This window comes from Tyto alba, unplaced genomic scaffold (genome assembly GCF_018691265.1).
Source record: "Tyto alba isolate M040663 unplaced genomic scaffold, T.alba_DEE_v4.0 Super-Scaffold_3, whole genome shotgun sequence".
Taxonomy (NCBI): domain Eukaryota; kingdom Metazoa; phylum Chordata; class Aves; order Strigiformes; family Tytonidae; genus Tyto; species Tyto alba.
The window spans coordinates 3,559,012-3,581,666 of record NW_024881304.1 but is presented as its reverse complement, the minus strand read 5'-3'; the positions used below and the strand labels follow the sequence as shown (position 1 = coordinate 3,581,666).

Below are 22,655 nucleotides of genomic sequence, written 5' to 3'. Positions count from 1 at the left end.
CACATCCTCACCCACGCCGGAGGGTGGCAGGAGACGCCACCAGCGGGCACACACAGCGCCGCTGCCCGCCGGTCTCCTCTGCCCGGGGGGAATAAGCCCCACCCGGGCCCGGCGCTGCCGGCCAAGCCGTGCGCCAGGGGCAGGGCCGGGGCGGGGGGACGCAGGGGGCCGGGGCGAGCGTGGGAACGGCCGCAGAACAAAGCCGGGGCGGGGGAGAGCGGCGCAGCCGCGGGCCCAGCGCCTGTTTTTAACCCGCTTCCTAAGGAAGCGCAGCGCGGGGGCGGCCGCTCGCCCCGGGAGCCCGCCGGAATCCTCGGTGGCGCGAGCGGAGCTGCGGGGCCCAGCCTCGCCGGGAGCCCTCACACCTCAACACGGGGTGACAGGCCCGGGCCCGGGGCCCTCACTACCGGGCGGCCCTGCCCGCCGAACCCGAGCGCCTGCCGCCCTCCGCCGCCGGTGGAGGACGCCCCGGGGCGGGGCGGGGCGGGGCGGGGCAGACAGAAGCCCCAACCCCCACGGCCCTCCCCGGCCTCCGCGGAACCTTTGTGGCGCCGCTACCTCCCTCCCCGCCCTCCCGGGACCGATGTGGCGTGGCGCGGCGCGCGCTGACGTCACTCGGCGGCGCGCAGCGATGACGCGCAGGGGCGGGCGACGGCAACGGCGGCGGCGGGGCCTGGAGTCCGGGCCGGACATGGCGGCGCGGCCCGGCCCGCGGGAAGATGAATAAGGGCTGGTTGGAGCTGGAGAGCGACCCCGGTGAGCGGCGGCGGGGCGGGGCGGGGCGGGGGGCGCCGAGCGACGGGCCGGGGGGGCGGCCAGAGCCAGGGCCGGGGCCAGAGCCAGGGCCGGGGCCAGGGGGTTGTGAGGGCAGGGCCGGGGGGGCTGAGGGGGACAGGCCGGAGCGGGGGCGGGATGTGGGGCAGGTGAGCAGGGTTACGGGGTGCAGGAGCGTGGGGGCTGTGGGAGCGCGTGGGGCGGGAACAAAGGCCGGGGAGGGGGCGCCGCTGAGGGGGCCGAGGGGTGCGGGCGGAGCGTTGGGAGGGCAAGCGAGGGTGTGCGTGGGGCGGGAGCAGTGTGGGTCCTGCGGGGAAGGGGGCTGCGTATGTGGGGTGTAGCCCGTGGTGGGGTTAGGGAGAGGTGGTGGAAGTGGAGGGCTGACAGAAAAGGGCATGTCAGGAGGCCGAGCACAGGGGTGTAGGTGTGGGAAGGCAGGGATGGGGTGACCAGGACTGCAGGGGCATTGCGGAGGCTCAGTGTGGCCTGGGCTCTGGTAGCATTCATACACGGGGTCTGAGGTGCCCCAGCCACCTCTGCGTGCACATGATCTGATAACCCCGGGGGTCCCTGTGGAAAACGTCTGAAGCACCGTGAGGGCGTAGCATGAAACATTCCTGTCGTTTGCAAATACACCCTGAAATATCCCTGAAACACAGCGGGAGGTGTGCGTACGGGACGCCCCTTGCTGCAGACACCGCTCTGACTGGTGGTTGCCCCAGAGCTTGGAGGGCAACTGAGGACAACCTGTGTCACTGGGGAGCATGTGAGGGCGTCCTGTGCGTGTCAGATCCTGCCATCGCCTTGCAGCTGAGTGGGTGGATCAAACTCTCTCCCCCAAGTAGCCCAGGAAAGGTGCTGAAGAGCCCGGGATGGTGTCTGAGCAGGATGGTCATGGGCTGTGTTGGAGAAGGTGGTTTCTGTGGTGGAGTCGTGGAGTTTGTTTTGCGGGTTAGGATTTGAGGGCCAAAGCCGGCTCCAGCTGGGGCATTGGCTGAGCGTTGTTTTAACATGTTTGAGTTGTCATAGTGTGATTTGGGGTTGTCCTCTGGGAGGCTGAGAGCTGGTCTTTAGGGTGTGATGGTGTATTTTTGAGTCTGTGGGTGAGGAAATGGGACCCCTTGCAATTTACTCATCATTCTGTGCTCAGTGAACATTTCTGTCTGCTGCTGGTCTCCCGGTCAGCTCAGGTTTTGCTGCTCTTTATTCTCTTTTTACTGGTACTAGGAAATTTCCAAAATCATTCCCATTCTCCCTCTTCTTCATCACGATGATGCTGAAGACAGGACATGATTTGGATTCTCGCACCTGGGAGGGAAGGTTATTTGCTTGGAAGATAATCTGTCTGGGCAGAGGTGGGCTCGTAGCACGCCACAGCTGCGCTCCTTTGGATACACGGAGGTTGGGAGGCAGAGTTGGGAGCAGGGACAGCGGTTAGGGATGACCCTCACGCTGCTCTCGGCCTTCAGCATGTCCCATACGCTGCTCAGCCCTCACCACGGGGCTCGGGACTGAAAGCTCTCGGTGCTTTACTGGTCAGGAAGAGTCGGTAGATCCAGATTTGGGCTGCTGGGTGGAGAGGGGAGCCTTGGGCACCTCCAGGCTGCTGGCCTAGCATTGGCCCGTGCTTATGGACACCAAAATGTTTCCTCCAGCTGACCCAGATAATTTGGGATAGGGATTTCGAGTGGTCACAGCAGCCAGGACCATGCCTCTTGTGGATGCTGGGGTAATATGAAATATTGAAATGAATCGGAGAAAAACTACAGTTGGAAGGAACCCCTGGAAATCTGCCCAAAGCAGAGCTAACTTCAAAGGTAGTTCAGGTTGTTTGTAGCCATGTCTGGTTGAGTTTGAATATGCCCAAGAAGGAGACTTCTGTGCCCTGGTCTGAGCGCTGTCCATGTTGGTAATGAAGAATTGTTTTTTTTTTTTTCTGGGTGCATAGTCAGAATTTCTCTGCTGCAGCTTGTTCCCGTCACTTCTTGTCCTTTCACGGTGCGCTTGGAGAAGTTGGGCTGCATCCTCTCTCTGACTCCCCAGCGATGTTGATCAGACGGGAGAGAAAAACACGCAACAGCTGAGCTCCCATCTCCTTCAGTGCAGCCCTGCTGGTCTGACTCGGGGTCTGGGGAGCTGCTGCGGAGGTGTGGAGGTGCTGCTGAGCCACAGTGAGCTGGGGAGTCCAGCTCAGTCTTCTCCTTCTGGTGGTACCCGTGGGAGCAGCGCTGCTCTCAGCATTTATGTTGTTTGTGTTCACAAGGCCTTGCTCTGAGGCAAATCTTCACTGGCTAAGAGGCAGAGCTTGTGATACGGTTCATGTCTTCTTGCGTCACGTGTGTTTTGCCATGATCAGTAGACTGTAACTGTTGAAACTGGAGAGTGAGTGAGGCTCTTAGCTTTTAAACAGCTGCGATACCACTTCGGTAAGGGATGCCATCTGAAGAGGGAACTGGAACCGTGGCTGTAACCAGCACCTGAAGACCCTCATGGTCTGCAGGGACCGCTTGCCCTAAGGGCATTGCTGCAGGGAAGGCAGCGGGGCTGTGGCACTGCCTGAAGTCTCTGTAGATGTCACCTGTACAACACAGCCCTCCACGGCATTAAGAATTTTGAGCAAAAACATCTCTGTCAGAAAGGTGCTGGGGTTTGGTGTAACGGTGTCACGTGGCAAAGAGGCTGTCGCTGGGTTGAAGCATGTTATTTCCACAGTGTGTTTCTTCCCACTGACAGTTGTGTAAGAAGTGCGATGTTTCCTGCTAAATTAATGAGGCTTTTTTACTTCCAGAAGTTTCTTCCCTGTTTTAGTTATTTTAACTTTGGTGTGGAAGCCGCTTGGGCTCTTCCCTTCTTGATTTAGCCATTTATATCAGGTTCCTTAAATCTGTTCCTTACAGGGATGTTTCTGAGGATTGAATCCTTCTTACTGATATTCCCTGGACTTCCTCCCAGGCTCTCAGCAGCCTTTATATGGGAGCAAAGGAAGCAGATTTATTATTCCAGTCTCGAGCTCACTAACTCCCCATGAAGGGGGGATCCCCTGAAAACTGGGCCGACTGCCTTTGCAGCAGCATCGTAGTGGAAGCTGCTGCTCAGTTGCTGATGTCTACTAATCCTTCGGTCTCTTTGCCGTTGTCTCGGTGTCCCTGGTTATGTCCTGTAATGGGAATTTTGTAGTCACTGGAGACAGGCTCTTGGATTTGCTCCCCCAGGAGAGAGGGAGATGAAGACAAGCCTTTCAGCCCTCAGACTTCCCCGCAGCTCGGTTACTGTGAGCTGGCTTTCCCTTCTCTGACTGTCTTTCTCTAAGGAGAACATAAATTATCTTCTTTTAAAATATCCTGTGACCTATTCAGCCGTGTTTCCCTCCAGTTAGAAGCGTGCGTGTCGTTTCAGTGTTCCCTGCTACTGTTCACGGTGGGGATTTACTTCTTGACAGGTCAACTGCAGTGGGTCAGGATGCTGAAGGTGGGTCCAGCTTCATCTGGTTCCAACAGGAGAGGGTTGATTCAGGTCCTCTTGAGGAAGAGAATGATGAAAGGGGCTGAAGGGAGCCAGAGCACCTCTGTAGCAAGGCAGGGCTCAACAGCTCTGCTGCTGGGGAGTCAGTGTGATGCCGGTGCCGTTCTGCTGTGTTTTTTCTGGCTACGCCTTGGCCTGAGACCACGTGTGACCATCAAGGGCTGGCGACAGCAGGTTTCCTCTCTGTTCTCATCAGCCAGAAGTTACCTGTTGTTTTTTTTTTTTTTTTTTTTCCTTTCCAGGTCTCTTCACACTCCTGGTCGAAGATTTTGGTGAGTGCAAGAAACCTTCCTGGGAAGTGGGTTTTGTGCTTGACGTTACCCCTAGTCCTTTCTGGTGGGCTTTACACAGGCTTTTGCCCTTTGTTTGCAGGGGTCAAGGGAGTGCAGGTTGAAGAGATCTATGACCTGCAGAGCAAATGCCAAGGGTAAGTCATAGGTGTGAGAGTATGAGTTTTCTTAAGCAGAATGTGTCTGTGGGCCTGGGAACTCATTGCCAGGTGTGAGAAGGACCTGTGTGAGCTCCTTGGTCATGGAGGTCAGCGTTGTAAGTGATGAACCCGGAGTGCTTCATCAAGTTTGGGGCAGATGGGCAATCTTGTGTCTTGAGAAAGATTTCGTGGGGCAGGTGGGGGACATGCTTCAAGGGATTCATCTCCCTTTCCCCATGGAGAGGTGCCGTGCCTACCAGCGTGCGTGCAGTGTGGGCTTTCTCCCTGTCTCAGTGCTTTGAAATGGCTTTGAGGCTGTCACATTCTGAAAAGCCATTGCCTGAACTCCTCTTGAAAATGAATACAACATATATTTATTTAAAAGGAGGAGTCATTTGGTGGTCAGGCACTATTCTGTAGGTTGATCAGTGTCCAGAGGTGAATTTCACGTCCTGTTTCTCCATCCTGAGCTGCTTAAGACCTGTCAAACCCCAAAGTTTTCAAGCTTGATTGTTGTCTGAGCATGGAGCATCAGTGCAGGAGAGTGTGCTGGGTGATGTGGGGCTGGGGGCACTTCGGGCAGAGATGCTCACTTCCAGAAAGATGGGGCTGGTGGTTCTGTTTTTCTTCTCTGTCTTTGCTCTGCACAGAGAGGTTTCTGGTGCTGGGCAGAGCAGCCCCACTGGTGTGGTCCGTCCAAAACAATGTAGCTGCTGACTTCTCTCCGCAGCCCTGTGTATGGGTTCATCTTCCTCTTCAAGTGGATTGAGGAGCGCAGATCACGCCGGAAGGTCTCTACCCTGGTGGATGAGACATCAGTGATCGACGATGACATCGTTAATAACATGTTCTTTGCTCACCAGGTAGGCTGGAGGTGAGGGGAATGTAGCGGGGGGGTGTCCCGTGTGGCACCTCAGGGAAGCAATGTGGTGCTGAGAGACTGCACGGCTCCTGCTGGTTCTGAGGGCAGCTCCTCTTTCCTGGGAGTCTCTGCCCTGAGCTCCAGGTTGGAGGGAATGCAGTGAGGGCTGCGAGCCTGCCTGTGGCCTGCACTGTGAGCAGATGCTCGTGGGGGGCATGGTGTGGCTGGCTGAACAAGGCTGACCTCCTGCCTTCCTTGGAGAGCTGAGGTCAAGTCGCTGCTCCCACAAGTGGTTCTTGCATCAGTACTTTTCAACTGATTATTGTCGACGCTGAGGGGTTGTTGAAGGGTTGCCTTGTTCCTGCTGGTTAAGATGGTCCTTGTGTCACCCGCCAGCTGATCCCCAATTCCTGTGCCACCCATGCCCTGCTGAGCGTCCTCCTGAACTGCAACAATGTCGACCTGGGCCCCACGCTGAGCCGCATGAAGGATTTCACCAAAGGATTTAGCCCTGAGGTAGGGGCAGGGGTGTGCAGGGCTGTGCGTGTGTGAATCTGCCTCTTGCTCCCCTCTCAGGATGATGCTCTAACGAGCTGGCTCCTTTCATCCCTTCGTGGCCGCACGCTACATCAGCACTGCCTCTTCTCTCATCTTCCTGCCTTGCCTTGCTCAGGGCCACGGTCCCCTTACGCTGGGCACAGCTTGGAGCCTTCTGTCGTTTATTTCCTAGCCCAGATGCATTCTCTAAAACTGTTATCAAAAGTCCTCTCTTCTCCCTTCAGACGTATCTTGAAGTCTGTGTTTTCCTCTTAACTGTGATTTCTTTAGCCAAAACCGTGTGTTCTTTTCATCTTGCGTTTGAGTAACTCAGCAGAGCAGAGACTGTGCCTGAAAGCTGCTCTCTGTCCTGTGTGTGGGTGGAGGGAGGGAGTGGGGAGCAGGGGGGTGAAGCATTTTGTTTGTTTCCTGTCACGTCTCAGCTATTTTCCTCTCTCGCTGTTCGCTGCAGAGTAAAGGCTATGCCATCGGCAATGCCCCAGAGCTGGCCAAGGCCCACAACAGCCATGCCAGGTGAGTGAGGGGGTCTCTCACAGCTCCCTTTCGCTGGAGGAGGCAGGTTCTCCACTGACCTCTCGCCTCTCTTGCCCTCGCAGGCCGGAGCCACGGCACTTGCCAGAAAAGCAGAACGGTATCAGCGCTGTGCGAACCATGGAGGCTTTTCATTTTGTCAGTTATGTCCCCATCAAGGGACGGCTGTTCGAGCTGGACGGGCTCAAGGTCTATCCCATTGACCACGGTAAGAGCCCGCCTGTCCCTGCTTGTTGATGCAGTTGAATAGACACCCTGGCATGTCCCAGTGTACGCGTTATTTTTCATGGCCATGAAGCATTAGCTAATGGAGAATCATTCCAATGGCTCCTAGGTTTGTCCCGAGTTTTGATAGCTCATTTTCGAGCTATGTACTGGGGACTGTGTCTAGAATGCAATTTGGCAATTTTTTCTAAATGCATTGCATTGCCTTTTCCAGCCTTGCCATTTTACTCCCCAGTTGCTCAGGGTCTTGAGGTCCTTCTGCAGCTCTGAAATAACTCAGCATCATGAGCAGAATTTGTCTCCTCCTTACCCTCTCCTTGAGCCAAGTAACTGCTATGTGTTGAGGCACAAGGTTCCAACAGAGATCCTAGCAGGCTGCTCAGGTTATTCCCTTCTCTTACAACATGATGACTAGCTCTGTCTTTTAGACACTTATTTATCCTCACTAGGACTCTGTCAGGCCCTTTGGTAAGGGACTCACTTCATGTGCTTGGGTTTCTTACGAATGGCACCACATCCAGTGGCAGGTGGATCCCAGCAAAACCTGGGATTTCCTTGGAATTTGTGAGCCCGGAGCCTGTGAATCACTTGTGGTCTGCAGGGTTCAAAACTCACCTTTCTGCCCTGCAGACAACTCATGTTTTCTGTTGGGAAGGCAGAGGCAGGGGCGTCCATGTGTGGGCTGACCACCTTCAGCCTCTTGGGCTTCTTCTTTTCTTGCTCCCTGATATGTAAGGGAGCTGTGAGATTGCTTTTCATGGGGATGGCAGCAGCTGCTCTGAGAGTCTAAGCAGGACCCTTGGCTGGCTTTGCTGATTCTGGCTCTGTTGCGTTATCACAGGGCCGTGGGCTGACGATGAGGAATGGACAGACAAAGCCAGGAGAGTCATCATGGAGCGCATCGGCCTGGCCACTGCAGGGTAACATCCTGGGCCGTGGTGCAGGCACTGGCCCCTCACCATTTTCCCCTGGATTATTTCTACTGTGTTCTCTGTGCGACAAGCTGTGGAAGTGGGGGTGGAGAACGTTGCTTGGGGAGAGGTGTGGGTGCACTGCCTCCTTGCCTTCTCTTGCCTGCAATTTGCCTGCCTTTAGAGCACGCAGAGAAGCTGCACTCCGTGCGATGCAGAGTCCCTGCAAGTGGCTGCACAGGATAAGAGTGGCCAGATTAGGTCCCTGTTAGCTCAAGTCCTAACTTAGTAGGAGAAGGAATGGTGCTTCTGGTCCGGAGCTGGGCCTCTTGGATGCTTGGGCATGAGGGTGACCAGGCGCTGGCACAGGTTGCCCAGGGAGGTTGTGGAGTCTCCATCCTTGGAGATACTCAAAAGCCACCTGGGCGTGGTCTTGGAAAATCATGTCTGGGTGACCCTGCTGGAGCAGGGGGTTGGAGCAGATGACCTCCATGGGTCCCTTCCCACCTCAGCTAACCTGTGATTCTGAGAAGGGTGTGTTGGGTTGTGTCCGAAGCAGCTTTGCTCTGCTTCTTTAGCCAGTGTGAGCTTGACTTGGTTTGGGGGGAAGAGCCTCCTGCGTGTTGGTGTTAAACGCCCAGGCAGGGGAGGTGCTGCCTGGAAGGAGCCCGCAGGAGGTGTGCGGGGCAGGGCTGGCAGCCTGCTGAGCCCCTTCGCCGGGAGACGGGCTTGCCACCCCCAGCTCGTGGCTGATGTCTGCTGTCCCCTCCTGCAGGGAGCCGTACCACGACATCCGCTTCAACCTGATGGCAGTGGTGCCCGATCGGAGGATGAAGTACGAGTCCAAGCTGCACATCCTGAAGATGAACCGCCAGACTGTGCTGGAGGCCTTGCAGCAGGTAGGACAGCCCAAGCCCTGGGAGAATGCAAGCCCTGGGTGGAAACAGGTTATGCTTTCAGGGCATCTCCCTGTGCTATGGGGGCCCTGGATTTTGGGGAGTTTTTTGGCCTTGGGAAATGTCTTTTGGGGAGAGGAGATAACCAGCCTTGCTGCTTTGCCTTTTGCTGCTCCCCTGGGGGTTATCCGTGGCATTGTCAGCTGATGGTGCACGTGGGCGCTCAGCTCGCCCTCACAAGTTCTTCTGCAGTGCTCGAATGGGAGGGATGTGGTTGGGGTCGCCCTGGTCCAGCTCTCGGTTTCTGTCTGTCATTTGCCTTCAAGCTTATCCGAGTAACTCAGCCCGAGCTGATCCAGACCCAGAAGTCTCAGGAGTCTCAGCCTCCCGAAGAGGCAAAGCCAGCCAGCAGCAAGACCGCGACTCCAGAGAGCACCCATCCAGGTAAACCCCCGTACCAGTGGTGTTGCCAGCCTGGCCCGCTGTGGAGCGAGCACAGGCTGGTGACAACGACTGGCTGACCTGGAGCTTGAGGCAGTTTTATGGGCAGCTTCACTTTTTTTTTCCTCCCAGCCCAGCTCCGTGCACGCCGTGCTGGGGTGTGGTAGATGCCTCTGTGCCTTGGAGGAGCGTTGGAGGGGTGTGGGGCTTGAAAATGGGAGGGCTTAAGCTTGGGGACAGTGGTGACAGCTGGAGGTGGAATGGGAAATGGGTGCGGTGGTCTGTTGGAGTGTGAGAGCTCTTCTCTTACGTGGGGTGGGCAAGGGGGTGCCAGAGGACATTGAGTAAAAGGTGACGGTGCTGCTCAGGAAAGGCTGTGCTGTGCTTGTGTGGCAGACAGCACCGAGGAGCCGGCCAGCCAGGGCCACGCTGCGGCCACGCAGAGCCCACCCAGCAAATCCAAACCGGTGGCAAAGACGTCAGCGAGCGGTATCAATGGGGGGCCTCCAGCAAACCCCAACCCCATCGTGCAGAGGTTGCCAGCCTTCCTGGACAATCACAACTACGCCAAGTCCCCCATGCAGGTAGGCTGGAGCTCCAGGCCAGCAGCGTGCCTGACTCGAGCTGAGCTTTTTTGCTTCCAGTCCCTCACCCCCACGGGACTGCGGCTGTCAGCCGGTCTCAGTCCTTCCCCTGCCTCGCAGCCTGCCTGCCCTCACACTGACCCAGGCTGGAAGGCGAGAGGGTAAATAAAGACTGACAGCCTTGATGTGGGTCAACTGCACGGGCATAGGGAAGAGTCCCCAGTCCCCTCTCGAAAGGGGCAAGCCCCGGTGCTCAGCCGGATCGAGGAGGTGCCCGCCAGGCTCTTCCTCCTCGCCCCGCTGCTGGCTGGCCATCATCAGCAACGGTGTTTGGCAGGAGGAGGAAGACCTTGCGGCGGGAGTGGGTCGCAGCCGGGTCCCGGTCCGACAGCACCAGCAGTACTCGGATGATGAGGATGACTACGATGACGATGAGGAGGAGGAAGTTCGTAACACCAACTCTGCCATCAGGTGACAGCTTGAGCCGAGGGCGGGGGGGCAGGGAGCTGATGTTTGCAGAACCGCCAGTGGTGGCTCCCAGACCTCTTTTCTGAGCGCCGTCGGAGCCTGCATCTGTGTGTGCAATTAGGGCTGCTCTCCACCTGCTAATTTGCTGCTCACTCGCTGGGTTTTGTAAAGCTCTTCCGTAGCGCTTCACAATCAGCCCTGAATTTTGCCTGCCCTGAAAATAACTGTGTGTTGGCACGAGGCTTTGGGGAACGAGCGTTCCACAGTGCTGATTGCCAGATCAGCTCTTGGTGACACTCTTGGTGTGCTGGGACTGCTGTGAAGGTCAGGAAGGTGGGGTCACAGCGAGGCTGCTTTTGAGGCTTCTGGAAGAAGAGCAGGGGTACACAGCACCCTGTGCCCCCCAGCTGCGTAGGGGTACCCGCAGCGGAGCCGCTCAGTGGGGTGGGATGCTGCCAGAGAAGCTGGTGGTGGTGCGAGTGACCTAGGAACATATCAGGCCTTGCTTCATCCCAGCAGACAGCCTGGAGTGCTGGGTGCGGAGCCTCTTTCCACCAGCTACTCACCTTCCCACCGTGTTCCTGGGCAGGTACAAAAGGAAGGGGCAGGTGAAGCAAGAGCACGTGGCGGGGGCTGCGGACGGCCAGCTCTCCGTCCTCCAGCCCAACACCATCAACGTCCTGGCAGAGAAGCTGAAGGAATCTCAAAAGGATCTTTCCATTCCCCTGTCCATCAAGACGAGCGGCGGGGGCGCCGCCGTGGCGGTGGTCACCCACTCCCAGCCCTCTCCCACCCCCAGCAACGAGAGCACCGACACCGCCTCCGAGATCGGCAGCGCCTTCAACTCCCCGCTGCGCTCTCCCATCCGCTCGGCCAACCCCACCCGCCCCTCCAGCCCCGTCACCTCCCACATCTCCAAGGTGCTCTTCGGCGAGGAGGACGGCCTGCTGCGCGTCGACTGCATGCGCTACAACCGCGCCGTCAGGGACCTGGGGCCCGTTATCAGCACCGGCCTGCTGCACCTCACCGAGGACGGCGTGTTCTGCTCGCTGGCTGTTGCAGGTAGGTGCCTGCCAGCTTTTGGGTGGGGTGTGTGCGTGTGTGTGTGTGTGTGTGTGACATCTCCCCTGCCGTGGTGGGACAGTGCCCTTTGACTTTGGGAGCGGATACCGGTCCTTTGCAATGGCTCCTAACGCTTCCTCCCCACCCCGTGTGCAGATGGGGGGAAAAGCTCCCCCCCTTCCATCAAACCCGGTGAAGAGGCCCCGGTCGCAATCAAACTGGACGAGAAGGAGGGCAGTGAGGCCAGTGACAGCAAAGAGAAGGTGGGACTTGGCAGGACCAGTGATCACCCTGGGGGGGAAAAGTATTCTCCCAAGGTGAGTTTTGTGCTGCGACAGCCCTGGGAACGCGGAGCTCCCAGAGACGCAGCAGCGCCGGCAGCGACCGAACCGCATGTGCGCGCTGTCCCGCTCGCGCGTCGCCGCAGCCGTGCCTCGGGGCGCAGGGCAGTGCAGGTCTTGTGCCTTGCGTCATCTCGGGGACGTTTGCCTTGGCGGGGGGCAGAGCCGCTGCCTCCCGCAGGGGAGGGGTTCGGCGTGCTGGGCTCTCTTTTGGGCCAGAGGCTGGGGGGGCCCTGCACCCCCAAATCCCAGCCTGCTGGTAACTTTACTGTCGGTCTGTGCCCTCCAGCCAGAGACGGGACCAGGCTTGGGCAGCACAAGCGCATCAAGGGCCCTCTGGAGGAGAGGTTGCTGAAAACTGTTCTAATCAAAAGGGAAGTCTTTAGATTTGGTTACTGAGAAGCACCGGGCACTGGAGTGTTTCTCAGGCGTGCATGCAACGCTTCCCCCTGTCCCAGAGAACCAGGTCTGTGTGCCTGGGCCAGGCTTGGGCAGAACCCAGCTACCCTGGGGCTGGCCGTAGTGCTGGCTGACTGATCACCCTCTCACTTGGAAATTCCCTACAATGAACTCTTTTTCTTTCCTCGCCACCTCCCCCCGGCAAGTGTTTTTTGCTTTGATGAATCCTCCCTTTCCCAGTGTGAAGAGGAACACCCAGCAGCTCACCCCTCTGGCTCCTGGGCTGCAGCAGGGTCTCTCTGCTCACGGTTGCTTTCTCCTGGCAGGAGCTGCTGGCACTGCTGAAGTGTGTGGAGGCAGAGATTGCAAACTACGAGGCCTGCCTGAAGGAAGAGGTGGAGAAGAGGAAGAAATTCAAGGTGTGTTTGTCGATGGCTTGTTGGCGTTGCCTATTTAGCGCCCTGAAGGCTTCTGTCTGGGGTGTCTTTACATCAGAGTGGAGGGAGAGCTGGCTCAGCTGTGACCGGGGGGGGAGCATTCGGGGTCCCTTCCCCACCGCCGGGCAGCCCTGGGGGGCAGAGCTCCCCCAGGACCCAGCGAAGCCCCTGGGCAGCGCTGGCTGGCGGGGGGTGGGATGGCAGAGCGCTGCGGTGCGCCGCTGCTGAACAGCAGCACGGGCAGGAGGAAGCGGGGAGTCTCTGCCCCAAGGCCTGGCAGGATTCCTCCCCTGCCCCCCCTTCGCCTCTTCCCAGCGGCCCTTCGTGGAAAATGCCGGCATCTGAACTGGGATGGGGACAGGGACAGGCCCGGTTGTGCGCTGGCTTGAGCTGGGCTGGGAGGTGGGTTCCTGCTCCGCTCTCCTCGGTCTGTGGGCCGGGCCAGGCGTGCTGGTTCTTTGCCCCTTGTTACCCTTGAGCTCTCCTTTTTCCCTTGCCACCCGTTTGTGAATTATTTATGGATTTGTCATCTCTTTGTAGATCGATGACCAGAGAAGGACCCACAACTACGACGAGTTCATCTGTACCTTCATCTCCATGCTGGCCCAGGAAGGTGAGCTGTGCTGTGTGGCCGTGGGGTTTGGATTCAGCCGGCAGGGGGGACCAGGCCAAGCGTGGCAGAGCAGCAGCCGGGAGCCTGGGGAGCTCACCCTGCCCTGCTCCCTGCGAGGGGACGCAGCGCTCGGTCAGAGGAGCCCACTGTGTCCTCACAGTCCCCCGAGGAGCCCACCAGCTGGGTTTTGGGCAAGAGAGGGAGGGCTGCGCCCTGGCGTGGGCAGTACCAGCCCTCTGGCTCTCCCTGCAGGCATGCTGGCGAGCCTGGTGGAGCAGAACATCTCGGTCCGCAGGCGGCAGGGAGTCAGCATCGGCCGCCTGCACAAGCAGAGGAAGCCGGACCGCCGGAAACGCTCCCGCCCGTACAAAGCCAAGCGGCAGTAGCCTGGCAGTCGGGACTGCGAGAAGAAGCACTTGGGCTTTGCGGCTTTGGGATCTACGTTACCCTTTGCCCAAGGAAGAGGGACCACAGCCCTGGGCTGAGGTGGAGCCTGGGGACAAAGAGAAATGGGGTTTTCCCCTGAGCCCGAGTTGTGAAGGGCGGGAGGCCCGGCAGCTGCCGCCGAAGGCAGGTGCGAGCGCCCAGCTGCCTGAGCGTGCCCCGGCGGGGGCCGGGGGCCGTGTCTCGGCGCCGTGGCTGAGGACAGTGGCAGGAGGGGAAGAGCCCACCTGGCCCGGGGCGGGTCTGGCGTTGGGGGAATGCCGGAGCTGCCCACGCGAGGCTGTGCTGGCCGCAGCTGGCTGGGGCTTGTGTCCTCCTGCGTCCAGGCCTTCAGCTCTATGATTCCCCAGGACATTCGTGTCTGTGTTTTGCTATCCCTCTCCCTCCCTTTCCCGACTGTATTTTTGGTTCTGCCCCATGCTTTGGCTGTTGCCGAGTGAGGCGGCTCCTGGACAGAGCCCCATCTCCTGCACCCCCTGTTCCCAGAGCTGGCTGAGGCAGGGCCAGACGGGTCCTGCCTTCCCCTGCCCTCACCGCTCCGGGGGTGGCAGCACCCTGTGCCAGCACAGCTGGGCTCCCCGGGGGCCTCGGGTGAGGGCGGGTGGGCTGGGCCCTGTGGGGCTGCTGGGGGCTAGCATGTAGCTCTGCCTCCGTGGCTGCTCTCCTAGGGACCAGGTCTGTGGCCCTGGCAGTGCCCACGGGTCATTCCCCAGAGAAACGCCGTGAATTGTGAACTGTGAGAAGGTTCAGAGGGCGGCCTCGGCGCTGCTGGGCACGGCGCCGGGGTGGAGGCTGGATGTGGAGGGGCTTGGCTGCAGCCTTTGGGCGTGGGGAGAGGCGAGCGGTTGCTGTAACGCTCACGGTGGGACAGGGACTGCCGGAGGGAGCCCAGAGCCGCTCCTCCTGCCCGAGCCGCCCACCCGCTGCGAGCCCCGAGCTTGCTGGGGCGGGCAGCCCCCCCTCTCCTATCTCAGCCCTGGGCCTGGCCTGCCTCTTGCCCGCCGCCTGCCCGTGCTCCTGCACGCGGTGCCCGGCCTGTCCCCAGCAGCCCGGCCGAAATCTCAGGAGCCAGCGGTCAGCACCTCTCCCCAGAGGGGTCCCGAGGCGTAGCTGGGCCAAGCGGAGCTGCCGCAGGAGAGGACTGAATTTCATGAATTTCACAAATGTGCAGATTTGTACAGATCTTGACTATGGAATGAAACTGTTCTTTTGGTATTTTGTTGAAGGGAAGAAAATCCTTCTGTCTCTTGCTGTGTCTGATACCAAGTTCTGTAAATAATGGATCTGTCTGAAGGAATAAAGCTATCTTGTACCAGCCAGCCAAGGGAGAGGGGTGCGTGTGATGCTGGGAGGACTGAGTGCCTGCTCTGGGCCACACTGCCTGCTGGCAGCTCTTCGGTGGTGCTAAAAACTGCAGGTGATTGTGGGGAGTGTAGTAACAGCGGGTGAAGGTGATGCTGGTGGAGCTGAGCTCAATTTATTGAAGCAGCTCCAAGGGTGGGAGGAGAGGGGGAGCGGCTGCTGGCAGTCAGCGCTGGGCTCCTGTTGCAGCTGGGCCGGCGTCCTGGGCTGGGTGGCATTTCTGGCTAGAAGTCCAGGGCGCAGATCAAGGCTGTGCCCCGTTTGATCCAGTGCTTCTGCGGCTTGTCCGTCGGGATCTCCACAGCGATCACGTAGTTGGTGGAGTGGCCCGTTGTCGACAGCGTGCCTGTAACGGGGGAAGCGAGGGCGAGAGGGCGGCTGCTGCGTGCCGACCGGGCAGTCCCGTACAGGTGACCCCCGGCGCCATCCCCCGTCCCGTCCCTGTGCTAGCTGAGAGGCTGAGCAGCGCTGGGGGAAATGGGCTTGTGTAGTTTGGGGGGTGGGTTTGAGAGAGGCACTGCTTCCTAGCCAGGGTGCTGGGCTGCTCTGTCGCCACAGCAGGATAAATCTTTTTCTGCCTGGACGTGTGGCAGGAGGAACTCCTGCAGCCTCTCCTGGGCTGCCCTTCCTAGCTGCTTCTACAGTCTCCCCTGCTCCTGGAGAGCTGCTTTTAGGGCACGTACCTGCACGAGTGAGGGTCTTGTAGATTGGGCACAGGTAGATGCCGGTGGCTGGAGGCTTGCGGTTGGGCACAGGGAGCAGCCAGATGACGGCCATCTCTGTGTAAAGCTCCTTGGGGCGCGACTCCGCCAGCTGAAAGGCGGCGGGGTCCCAGCGGGCGCCCTCGAGAAACAAGCCGTGGATGTAGCAGCCTTCGTCGGGAGGGCGAGTGAGCTCGCCCACAGACTCCTCCATTACCTGCAGAGGAGAACGGGCCCAGGGCCCTCGATCAAGGCGTGTCCCCGGAGGCTCAGCCCCAAGGACCCCCTTGAGCTGCTCTTAGTTTAAGTCAGGGCAGGTCAGGGCTAGAACTGCTGCCTTTGTGGCCTTCTAGCCGCAGATTCCAGAAAAATCACGAAGAAGTCCAGAAAAATCCAGAGCTTCTGGCAGCTTTACTCACCTTGAAACTAAAGGAGATGGTGTCGATAGAGATGACGGACTTCCTGGCGAAGTTCTGCAGCGTCCCAGTGAGGAAGGCCTGGGGGAAGAAGAACCCGCTGATCCAGAACACGGAGGGGATCCCGTGGGTGATCCACTTCTGCAGGAATTCAGTCCGCTGCACCAAGTCATTCAGCCAGGATGCCAAGGGCTTCAGCGAGGGGTAGGCCTGCGGGACACCCCCAGAGGAAGGTGCTGAACACAGTCGAGGACACCCCAGACCTTGTGCCCCAGTTGCTGGCAGCTGCCCAGAGCCCAGGAATTCATCCAGCCAGGGGCTGGGAACGACTGCGAGCTGCACGAGGCAGGAGATGCCTCCATGCCAGGGGGGACAGCCTGCTCCAGCTGGGGGGGCTGATGCCCCAGTTCCCCGGTTCGGGTGAGCTCCTGCGGGGAGCGGGGCTGGCTGGGGCACGTACCTTGGCATTCCACATCTCGGGGACAGTGTTGTTGTACAGGCTGCTGGCCATCAGCTCCAGCTGAGAAGACATCACGACCAGGCCCTTGAGAGCTTTCAGCAAATCCTTCAGTGTCTGAGCAATCACGTCCAGGAGCCTGTTGTACCTACAGAGAAAGAGCCGAGGGAGCGGAGCAACTCAGTGCAGGGGTTTATTGCCCGTCTGCCCAGAGAGGGTCTGGATCTCTGTGCAATGACTGAAGCTCCTCCACGCAACTCCCAGCCCTGCTCTTCTTTAATGGGGTCTCACAGCTGCCCCCCCCCCAGCCCTGAAGGCCTGACCGGAGTGGACAGAGATACTGACCAGTCCCCCTCCCCCCGGGCAGGGATCAGCTGAAGGTCCTGGCTGGGACGACACAGTTGTTCGCGTGGCTGCCCACCCCGTGGCCATGCTCAGCAGCGAGGTGCCTCAAAGGTGGGTGGGAGCAGGGGTCTGCACATCTCTGCTGCTCCCCAAGGGACCAGCTGGTCGCTGGCCCGGGACGTGATCCCACAGGGATTTTACCTGATCACCTCCTGTACCAGCACCGTGTTCATGGACTCTTCGTAGAGCAGCGGGTACTTGTGGATCACCTCCTCCAGGTTCATGGGGGAAGGCAGCTTTGCCAGGATGTCCCTGGAGGTCTCCTCCACGAGCTGGAAGGAAGGTAGCGAGGGGGTGAGCGTCCCCCTGGGCACGGCTGCCGAGAAGGGGGAGAAGTGCCCCCGGGATGGCAGTGCCACTGCTGGCACCCCGCAGGCAGGGTGGCGCCTGCTGAGAGCCCCCGGCACTGGCTGCCAGAGCGCTGCCGGGCTCGGGGCACCCACCTCTTCCCTGCTGCGGCCTCCCAGCGTGAAGGTCTTGGGTTGCAGCTGCAGAATGGCCCCCAGCAGAGCCGAGGTCTCGTTCTGAGCGAAGGTGATGTCGGCATTGTCGTGTAAACCAAAGAGCTCTGGGCTATCGTTGAGCGGCAGGCTCCTGATGTACTGGAGGTAGCCCTGCAGAGGAACCCGCACAGGCTGTGAGGCCAAGAGCACGGGGATGAAGCTGGGGTGCTGCTACAGGCCTGGCCTGAAAGAGATCGCTAAGCCGGGGTTGCTGGATAAGCTAAACCCAGCAGATCAGAGATTTGGCTGGGAGATATTCTTTGTATCGTTGTTCGAGATTCATTCATCTGCCTTTTACACAGCTCTTTGTCCTGTCACAGCCAGGAAACGCAGCTCGCTGCTTTGACTTAGGGACAGCTTACGTGTGCCCACAGCAACGCTTGCTGGCCCAGGCCGCGGGCTGCAGGGGAGGCTGATGGGCTGGCAGCCCCTCTGAGCCAGGCTGGGCAGCTGAGGGGAGGCCACGGCCATGGTTTGTGGTCTGGCTGGGGAGTTAAACTGCACTTGTGTAGAAGCGAACACGTGCTAGGAGAATGGGCAGCTTGGCAGTGAGTGTCTCCTGCAGAGCTCCTCGGGTACTTTAGGTACGCGATACCAAAATGATTCAGCGTACAAAAGCTTTCAGCTGGGGAACTCTGCTGATAGCTGCCACCACCTCCTGTGCAGAGGGACAAGATTTTCCTCCTGTTGCTTGAAACAGATGCAGCTTCCCGAAAGCAGCTGAAGATCCCCAGGTGCTTATAAACTGATATTCCCCCAGGGAACTGGAAATGCAGTGGGGTTCAGGGAGGACTAGATTCCCTTTGCACTGTGACAATCTCCCTGGATCTGTGAGCTGCAATTTGTTACTTGAGCACTTACTTCGAGGTCAGACGAGGTACTGATCTGCTTGTAGATCCCCGATTCGGAGTAGGCAAACTCAGGAATTAAAACCTCAGGCTTGTAGAAATCTTCCAAAGTACTCATGATGCAGCGCCTGTCCCAGGCGTCGGTCACGCGGCCGCCATAGTTGATCTCCCCAGCCGTGTACTTCAGCACCTGTGGGGGACCCCGCCGCCGCTTGCTGACCCGCACACGCACCACGAGCCTGCTCCCTCCAGGGTGGGGGCAGCTCACGCACTCACCTTGTACGGGACGTCTGTGTATTCGTTCAAGAACATCTGTAGCTGACTGATGCAGATGCGGAGGTCTCCATCCGTGAACTCATAGGGGATGTTGAACCCCAGAGGCCCAAACTTTCTCCTCTCCAGCATGTTCCCATGGAAGAAGCAAAGTGACAGCAACAAGGATTTAAACTCTGTGACCTGCGGGCAGGGGAGCAGGGAGAAGAGGTGCTCAGCTTGGGAAGAGGTATCCTTGGATGGGGTCGGTTCCTGCTGGGACCTGGCAGAGGAGATGTGCCAATCTGGCAGTGCCACGTGGGGCCTGGAGGGGTGGAAACCTCAGCCAGGCTGCTGTGCTGGGGAAGGCTGTGGCCCACTCCCTTGCTTAAAGAGGGCTGCAAGCCTCTTATGCCACACCTCCGCAGTCCTGTTGCTTCTTTTTCTCAAAGTGAAATTTCTAATTGGCTCACCACAGTGTAGATGTGGGCTTAGGAGAAATACCACCAGCCCTTCTCTAGCACGTGAGAGCTCTAATGCAGAGGAAGGTCTGTGCCTGGAGAGGAGCAAGATCCAGGTGGAGCACATATGTTGCAGCAGGCGCGGGCTGGGGACAGCAAACCGAAGCACGATCTGGGCCTTACCTTGGGGCAAGAACTCAAGAAGTCATCACTGAAACTAATGTAGGACTTGAGCAGGTTGGCCTTGACCCCACGGGCGGGCTCGATGGTCATCTTGGAGCCATTCTGGAGGATGGACACAGGGAAGTGGTTGCTCGGTAGACTGGTGAGCCAGAGGCGAAAGTCCTGATGCACCTGGAAATCCAGAAGGCAGCAAGTGCTCAGCAGGGGCAGGCACAGCCACTGCAGCTGCTCCTGCACCGACCCTCTGGTTTTACTGGGAGCCTGTGGATGGGATTGAACTGGATCCGAGCTCTTCCCGGGGCTCCAGCCTCCTGCCTGTTCTCCTCAGGGTGGGCAGGCTGCTGGGTAACACGGTGTGGGGCACCTCAGCTGGACTGAGGCCCTGGGAAGGAACGACTTTGACCTTGAAAGGACTCCAAACTACCCCTGAGAGAGCAAACAAGAACAGGGGGAGCTGCAAGATGAGCAAGCTTATCGACTGCAGTAAGAGAGCATAACAACTCTGAACCAATAAGAAGAGAGACACATCAGAAGAACTGATAACTTGGAACTAGTTTTAGGTGGATAGAGATACCAGAAAGCTTGGGAGCCTGAACTTTTGAACTTTTCATCTTACTACACTTGCGTGATGAGCTTATGTATATTGACTTCTCTGCCCTGGCAAGGGCCAGGGTTCATTTCCATGAACATGCGATGTATGAACACACACATGAAGGGGCGTGTCAGTGGGCGTCTGGAAAGTCTGTACACCCTGTAGAAAAAGTATAAAGGAACAACGGAGGAGAGCAATAAAGGCTTTTTGAGGCTTTCTTCCTTTGGGTTTTAGCTTTTTGTATTAACTTGCTTTAAAGAAGAATCTGTCTTGTAGTTTTGTCTGTCTTGACAGTAGTTTTGTCCGTCTCTACCGTGACAACAGAGCTCACCTTGCTGGGGTCAATGCCCTCGACGAGTCTCTCCAGTGCAGGCATCCAGCTGGGGGCCAGGTGGCAGTTCTGGAAGAAGACCCAGTTGCCCTGCTCCATGGCACTGCGCATCATGGCTTCAGCACGGGGGCCCTGAGGAGGCAGATGAGAAGAGCTCAGAGCCCCTGGTCCATCACGGGTTGTGCCCTGCTGAGCTGGACAGGGAGGCAGCTGCCGGGTGGAAGGATCTCTTTCCAGAGCTACAGCCTGGCTTTGTCCCCCTGGCTCAACTGGATCTGTGCTGTACGATGGCACAGCAAAGGCCCTTTTACAGATTTTGCAAGCCTGTGTGGGAGGGTGGAGGGAATGGAAGGACTGGGGATGGATTCATCAACCTGGAAGGCCCTACAGGGGGGAGCCACTGCAGCCCCCCCTGAACTGGCTCCTCCAGCTAGCAGAAGGTCGGCGAGTAAGGGCCCTGGGGCAGGAGGGTGTTTTCACTGTGCTGCAAGGGTGTCTGACCTACTCGGAGCCAGGTGAGATCTCTGGGAGTGCTGGCAGGACAGTGCTGCCCCAGGTGGGCACCGGCAGCTTACCTGGCCTTGGCCCAGAGAAATGGCAGAGAGCTTCTGGGAGAATTTCATTTCTTCAGCAAACTTGTAGAGGTCGGCAGCGGGGTCAGTGCCTGGGGACAGCACGAACACCAGCGGGGTGGTGGCAGTGGACTCCCTGAAGACGACTGAGAGGTCAGTGGTCTGCAACACAGAAAGTTGGTCAGAGTGGAGGGGCCACAGTGGCACCACGCACAGCACCTCCTCACCCTGCCTGGCCTCCAGCTCCTCTCCAAGGAACTGGTGTGCTCTTGGGTGCCGAGGCCAGACACGTGTTCAATGAGGGCCTGGTACAGCTCTCCTCTGGCAGCACTGGGATCAGGGCAGTAACCACTTTCCCCTTTGCCATTTGAACTCTTCCCTCCTATGCCTGCACTGACTGCTCCCTCCCACTGTGGTTTGACTGGTGGACATTAGGTAGGCTATCCCTCCTCTAAGTCCTAAGTGTTTCCCCAGCTGTGGGGACACCGGGGCTGCAGAGAGGCACGAGCACCCTCACTGCAATTGGAAAATGCTGACGGCCCATTTACAGCAAGCTCGAGGCCTCCTGCTCCACTGCTGACCCCACCAGCGCTTCCTTTTGGCTGGTTACCTGTGGCTCGATGAAGCGCCGACCCAGTTTCAGCGCCACAAAGTCCTGCATGGCGTTGGTGATCTTATCTCCCCGCAGACACCGCAGAACCAGCAGCTTCTGGAAGGCATCAAGCTCAGTTTCCCACTTCCCGGGCAGGGGGTGTCTGCAAAGCAATTGGGTGTATTTTGGGGGGATGTGCCAGATCCTGCAGCTCCCCAAGGAGCACCCAAGTTGCCTGCAGGCAGCCGTTGGGGTTTCAGAAGGGACAAGGACCCTCCAGTCACTTGGCTGAGGCTGGTTGTAGCTTTGAAACCATCAGCAGGCAAGCCAGAGCTGCTTCGACTGGGGAAGTGCCAAATACTGCCGGGTTAAGGCATTGTGTGGCTCTGCCTCGGGCAAGCAACAGGCACAGGCAAGGGCCACCCCTGAGGAGCCAAGGCAATGCCTCGTCCTCTCCTTGCATGGCACTGCCCTGGGAGCAGAGCCAGCGCTGTGGCTCTATCAGCTCCTCTTGCTCTCCCAGGGACACCATTACCTGCCGGGCGCAGGGCAGCTAAGCCAGCAAAGCAGGGAGCACTTGCCTGTGAGGCTTGGGGCTGTCAAAAATGGCTCTGAATGCTCCAAGGTTGGCCACAAAATCATTGACGAAACCAGAGAAGTTCTTCAGGCTGCTCAAGGCCAGGATGTCTCCCCAGGCTCTCTCGTACAGCCAGGCTGGAGCTGGGTTCTCCCTCATCTCCTTTATGGTCCCTCCTGACAGCAGGTACCGCCACTCATCCTGGGAACAGGATAGCATGTGGTCAGGGATGGCAGCCTACCCGCCTGGCTTTGAGGCACATGGGTTTGTGCCATATCCAACTAAAACCCCTGCAGTAACTTTCTGGTTGCTTCTCCTGCCACTTGTGTGGGTCAAGTAAGTGAACTGGAGGGTCTGGTGAGATCAGCATCATTGTTCAGCTGCCACTAGCTTTTCTCTGTTTTCTAATCCCTGCCTGCTCCCTCTGAACTTGCTAACCTTTAGCAGCAGTCTGGCAGCAAACTGGTAAAAGCTGCCGGTGATCCAGGATAGGCAGTTCTGCATGTAGATGCAGGGAAAAGGGAAGAGAGAAGCCCTGGGTTTGCCCACCAGCCTGCCAAGCCTCCCCCAGCCTCAGGGAACAAGGCTCCTTTTCCACCCTGGCATGCTATTCCAGGGGGCTGAACAGGCTGGGCTTGAGTTTCTCTGATGGGATCCCATCAAAGGACCAAAGTGCTCACCATATCGACCTGCCCGTCATTCATCAGAATCCGGATGCAAACCAGGAAGGCAAACATGAGCTTGTGCTTCGAGAAGAGGCTACGGCACACACTGCTGTAGAGGCTGAAGGTGATGTAGTTGTTGAGGTTCGTGATCCGGTCCTTCAGGGTGTCTGGAAACAAAGCAACAACCTGACAAGGGTGGTGCGTGCTAGGGGTGACGTGGGGGGTGCTCTCCATGTCAGC

General features: G+C 58.5%; 2 protein-coding genes across 4 annotated transcripts in view; one reads left to right on the top strand and one right to left on the bottom strand.

The window, feature by feature from the left end:
• The first annotated feature begins 624 nt into the window (after positions 1 to 624).
• Positions 625 to 14,817, top strand: BAP1 (BRCA1 associated protein 1). Of its 3 annotated transcripts, none has more exons than XM_042799376.1 (17): positions 625 to 756; positions 4,539 to 4,568; positions 4,669 to 4,723; positions 5,457 to 5,589; positions 5,985 to 6,104; positions 6,598 to 6,659; positions 6,743 to 6,885; positions 7,744 to 7,822; positions 8,589 to 8,712; positions 9,036 to 9,153; positions 9,547 to 9,734; positions 10,072 to 10,205; positions 10,792 to 11,264; positions 11,421 to 11,527; positions 12,331 to 12,423; positions 12,982 to 13,054; positions 13,307 to 14,817. In XM_042799376.1, exons 1-17 carry the CDS (start codon positions 720 to 722, stop codon positions 13,438 to 13,440), a joined length of 2,103 nt encoding a protein of 700 aa, XP_042655310.1. In that variant the 5' UTR covers positions 625 to 719; the 3' UTR covers positions 13,441 to 14,817. The 3 variants fall into 3 exon arrangements, 2 of the variants coding, with proteins under 2 accessions (XP_042655310.1, XP_042655309.1); XM_042799375.1 differs by having other exon boundaries at positions 11,421 to 11,581; XR_006165945.1 differs by lacking the exon at positions 13,307 to 14,817 and having other exon boundaries at positions 11,421 to 12,423; positions 12,982 to 13,012.
• A 136-nt stretch (positions 14,818 to 14,953) lies between these two features.
• The window catches only part of DNAH1 (dynein axonemal heavy chain 1), a 99,934-nt gene continuing 92,232 nt past the window's right edge, over positions 14,954 to 22,655 (bottom strand). Inside the window, exons 67-80 of the mRNA XM_042799878.1 lie at positions 22,431 to 22,582; positions 21,755 to 21,951; positions 21,192 to 21,336; positions 20,585 to 20,743; positions 20,010 to 20,141; positions 19,087 to 19,257; positions 18,467 to 18,646; positions 18,204 to 18,380; positions 17,283 to 17,453; positions 16,981 to 17,111; positions 16,438 to 16,582; positions 15,981 to 16,187; positions 15,544 to 15,778; positions 14,954 to 15,206 (exon numbers count right to left, since the gene is read on the bottom strand). Coding sequence (XP_042655812.1) covers positions 15,085 to 15,206; positions 15,544 to 15,778; positions 15,981 to 16,187; positions 16,438 to 16,582; positions 16,981 to 17,111; positions 17,283 to 17,453; positions 18,204 to 18,380; positions 18,467 to 18,646; positions 19,087 to 19,257; positions 20,010 to 20,141; positions 20,585 to 20,743; positions 21,192 to 21,336; positions 21,755 to 21,951; positions 22,431 to 22,582 — 2,324 coding nt within the window. The 3' untranslated portion in view covers positions 14,954 to 15,084. The remainder of the gene's footprint in view (positions 15,207 to 15,543; positions 15,779 to 15,980; positions 16,188 to 16,437; positions 16,583 to 16,980; positions 17,112 to 17,282; positions 17,454 to 18,203; positions 18,381 to 18,466; positions 18,647 to 19,086; positions 19,258 to 20,009; positions 20,142 to 20,584; positions 20,744 to 21,191; positions 21,337 to 21,754; positions 21,952 to 22,430; positions 22,583 to 22,655) is intronic.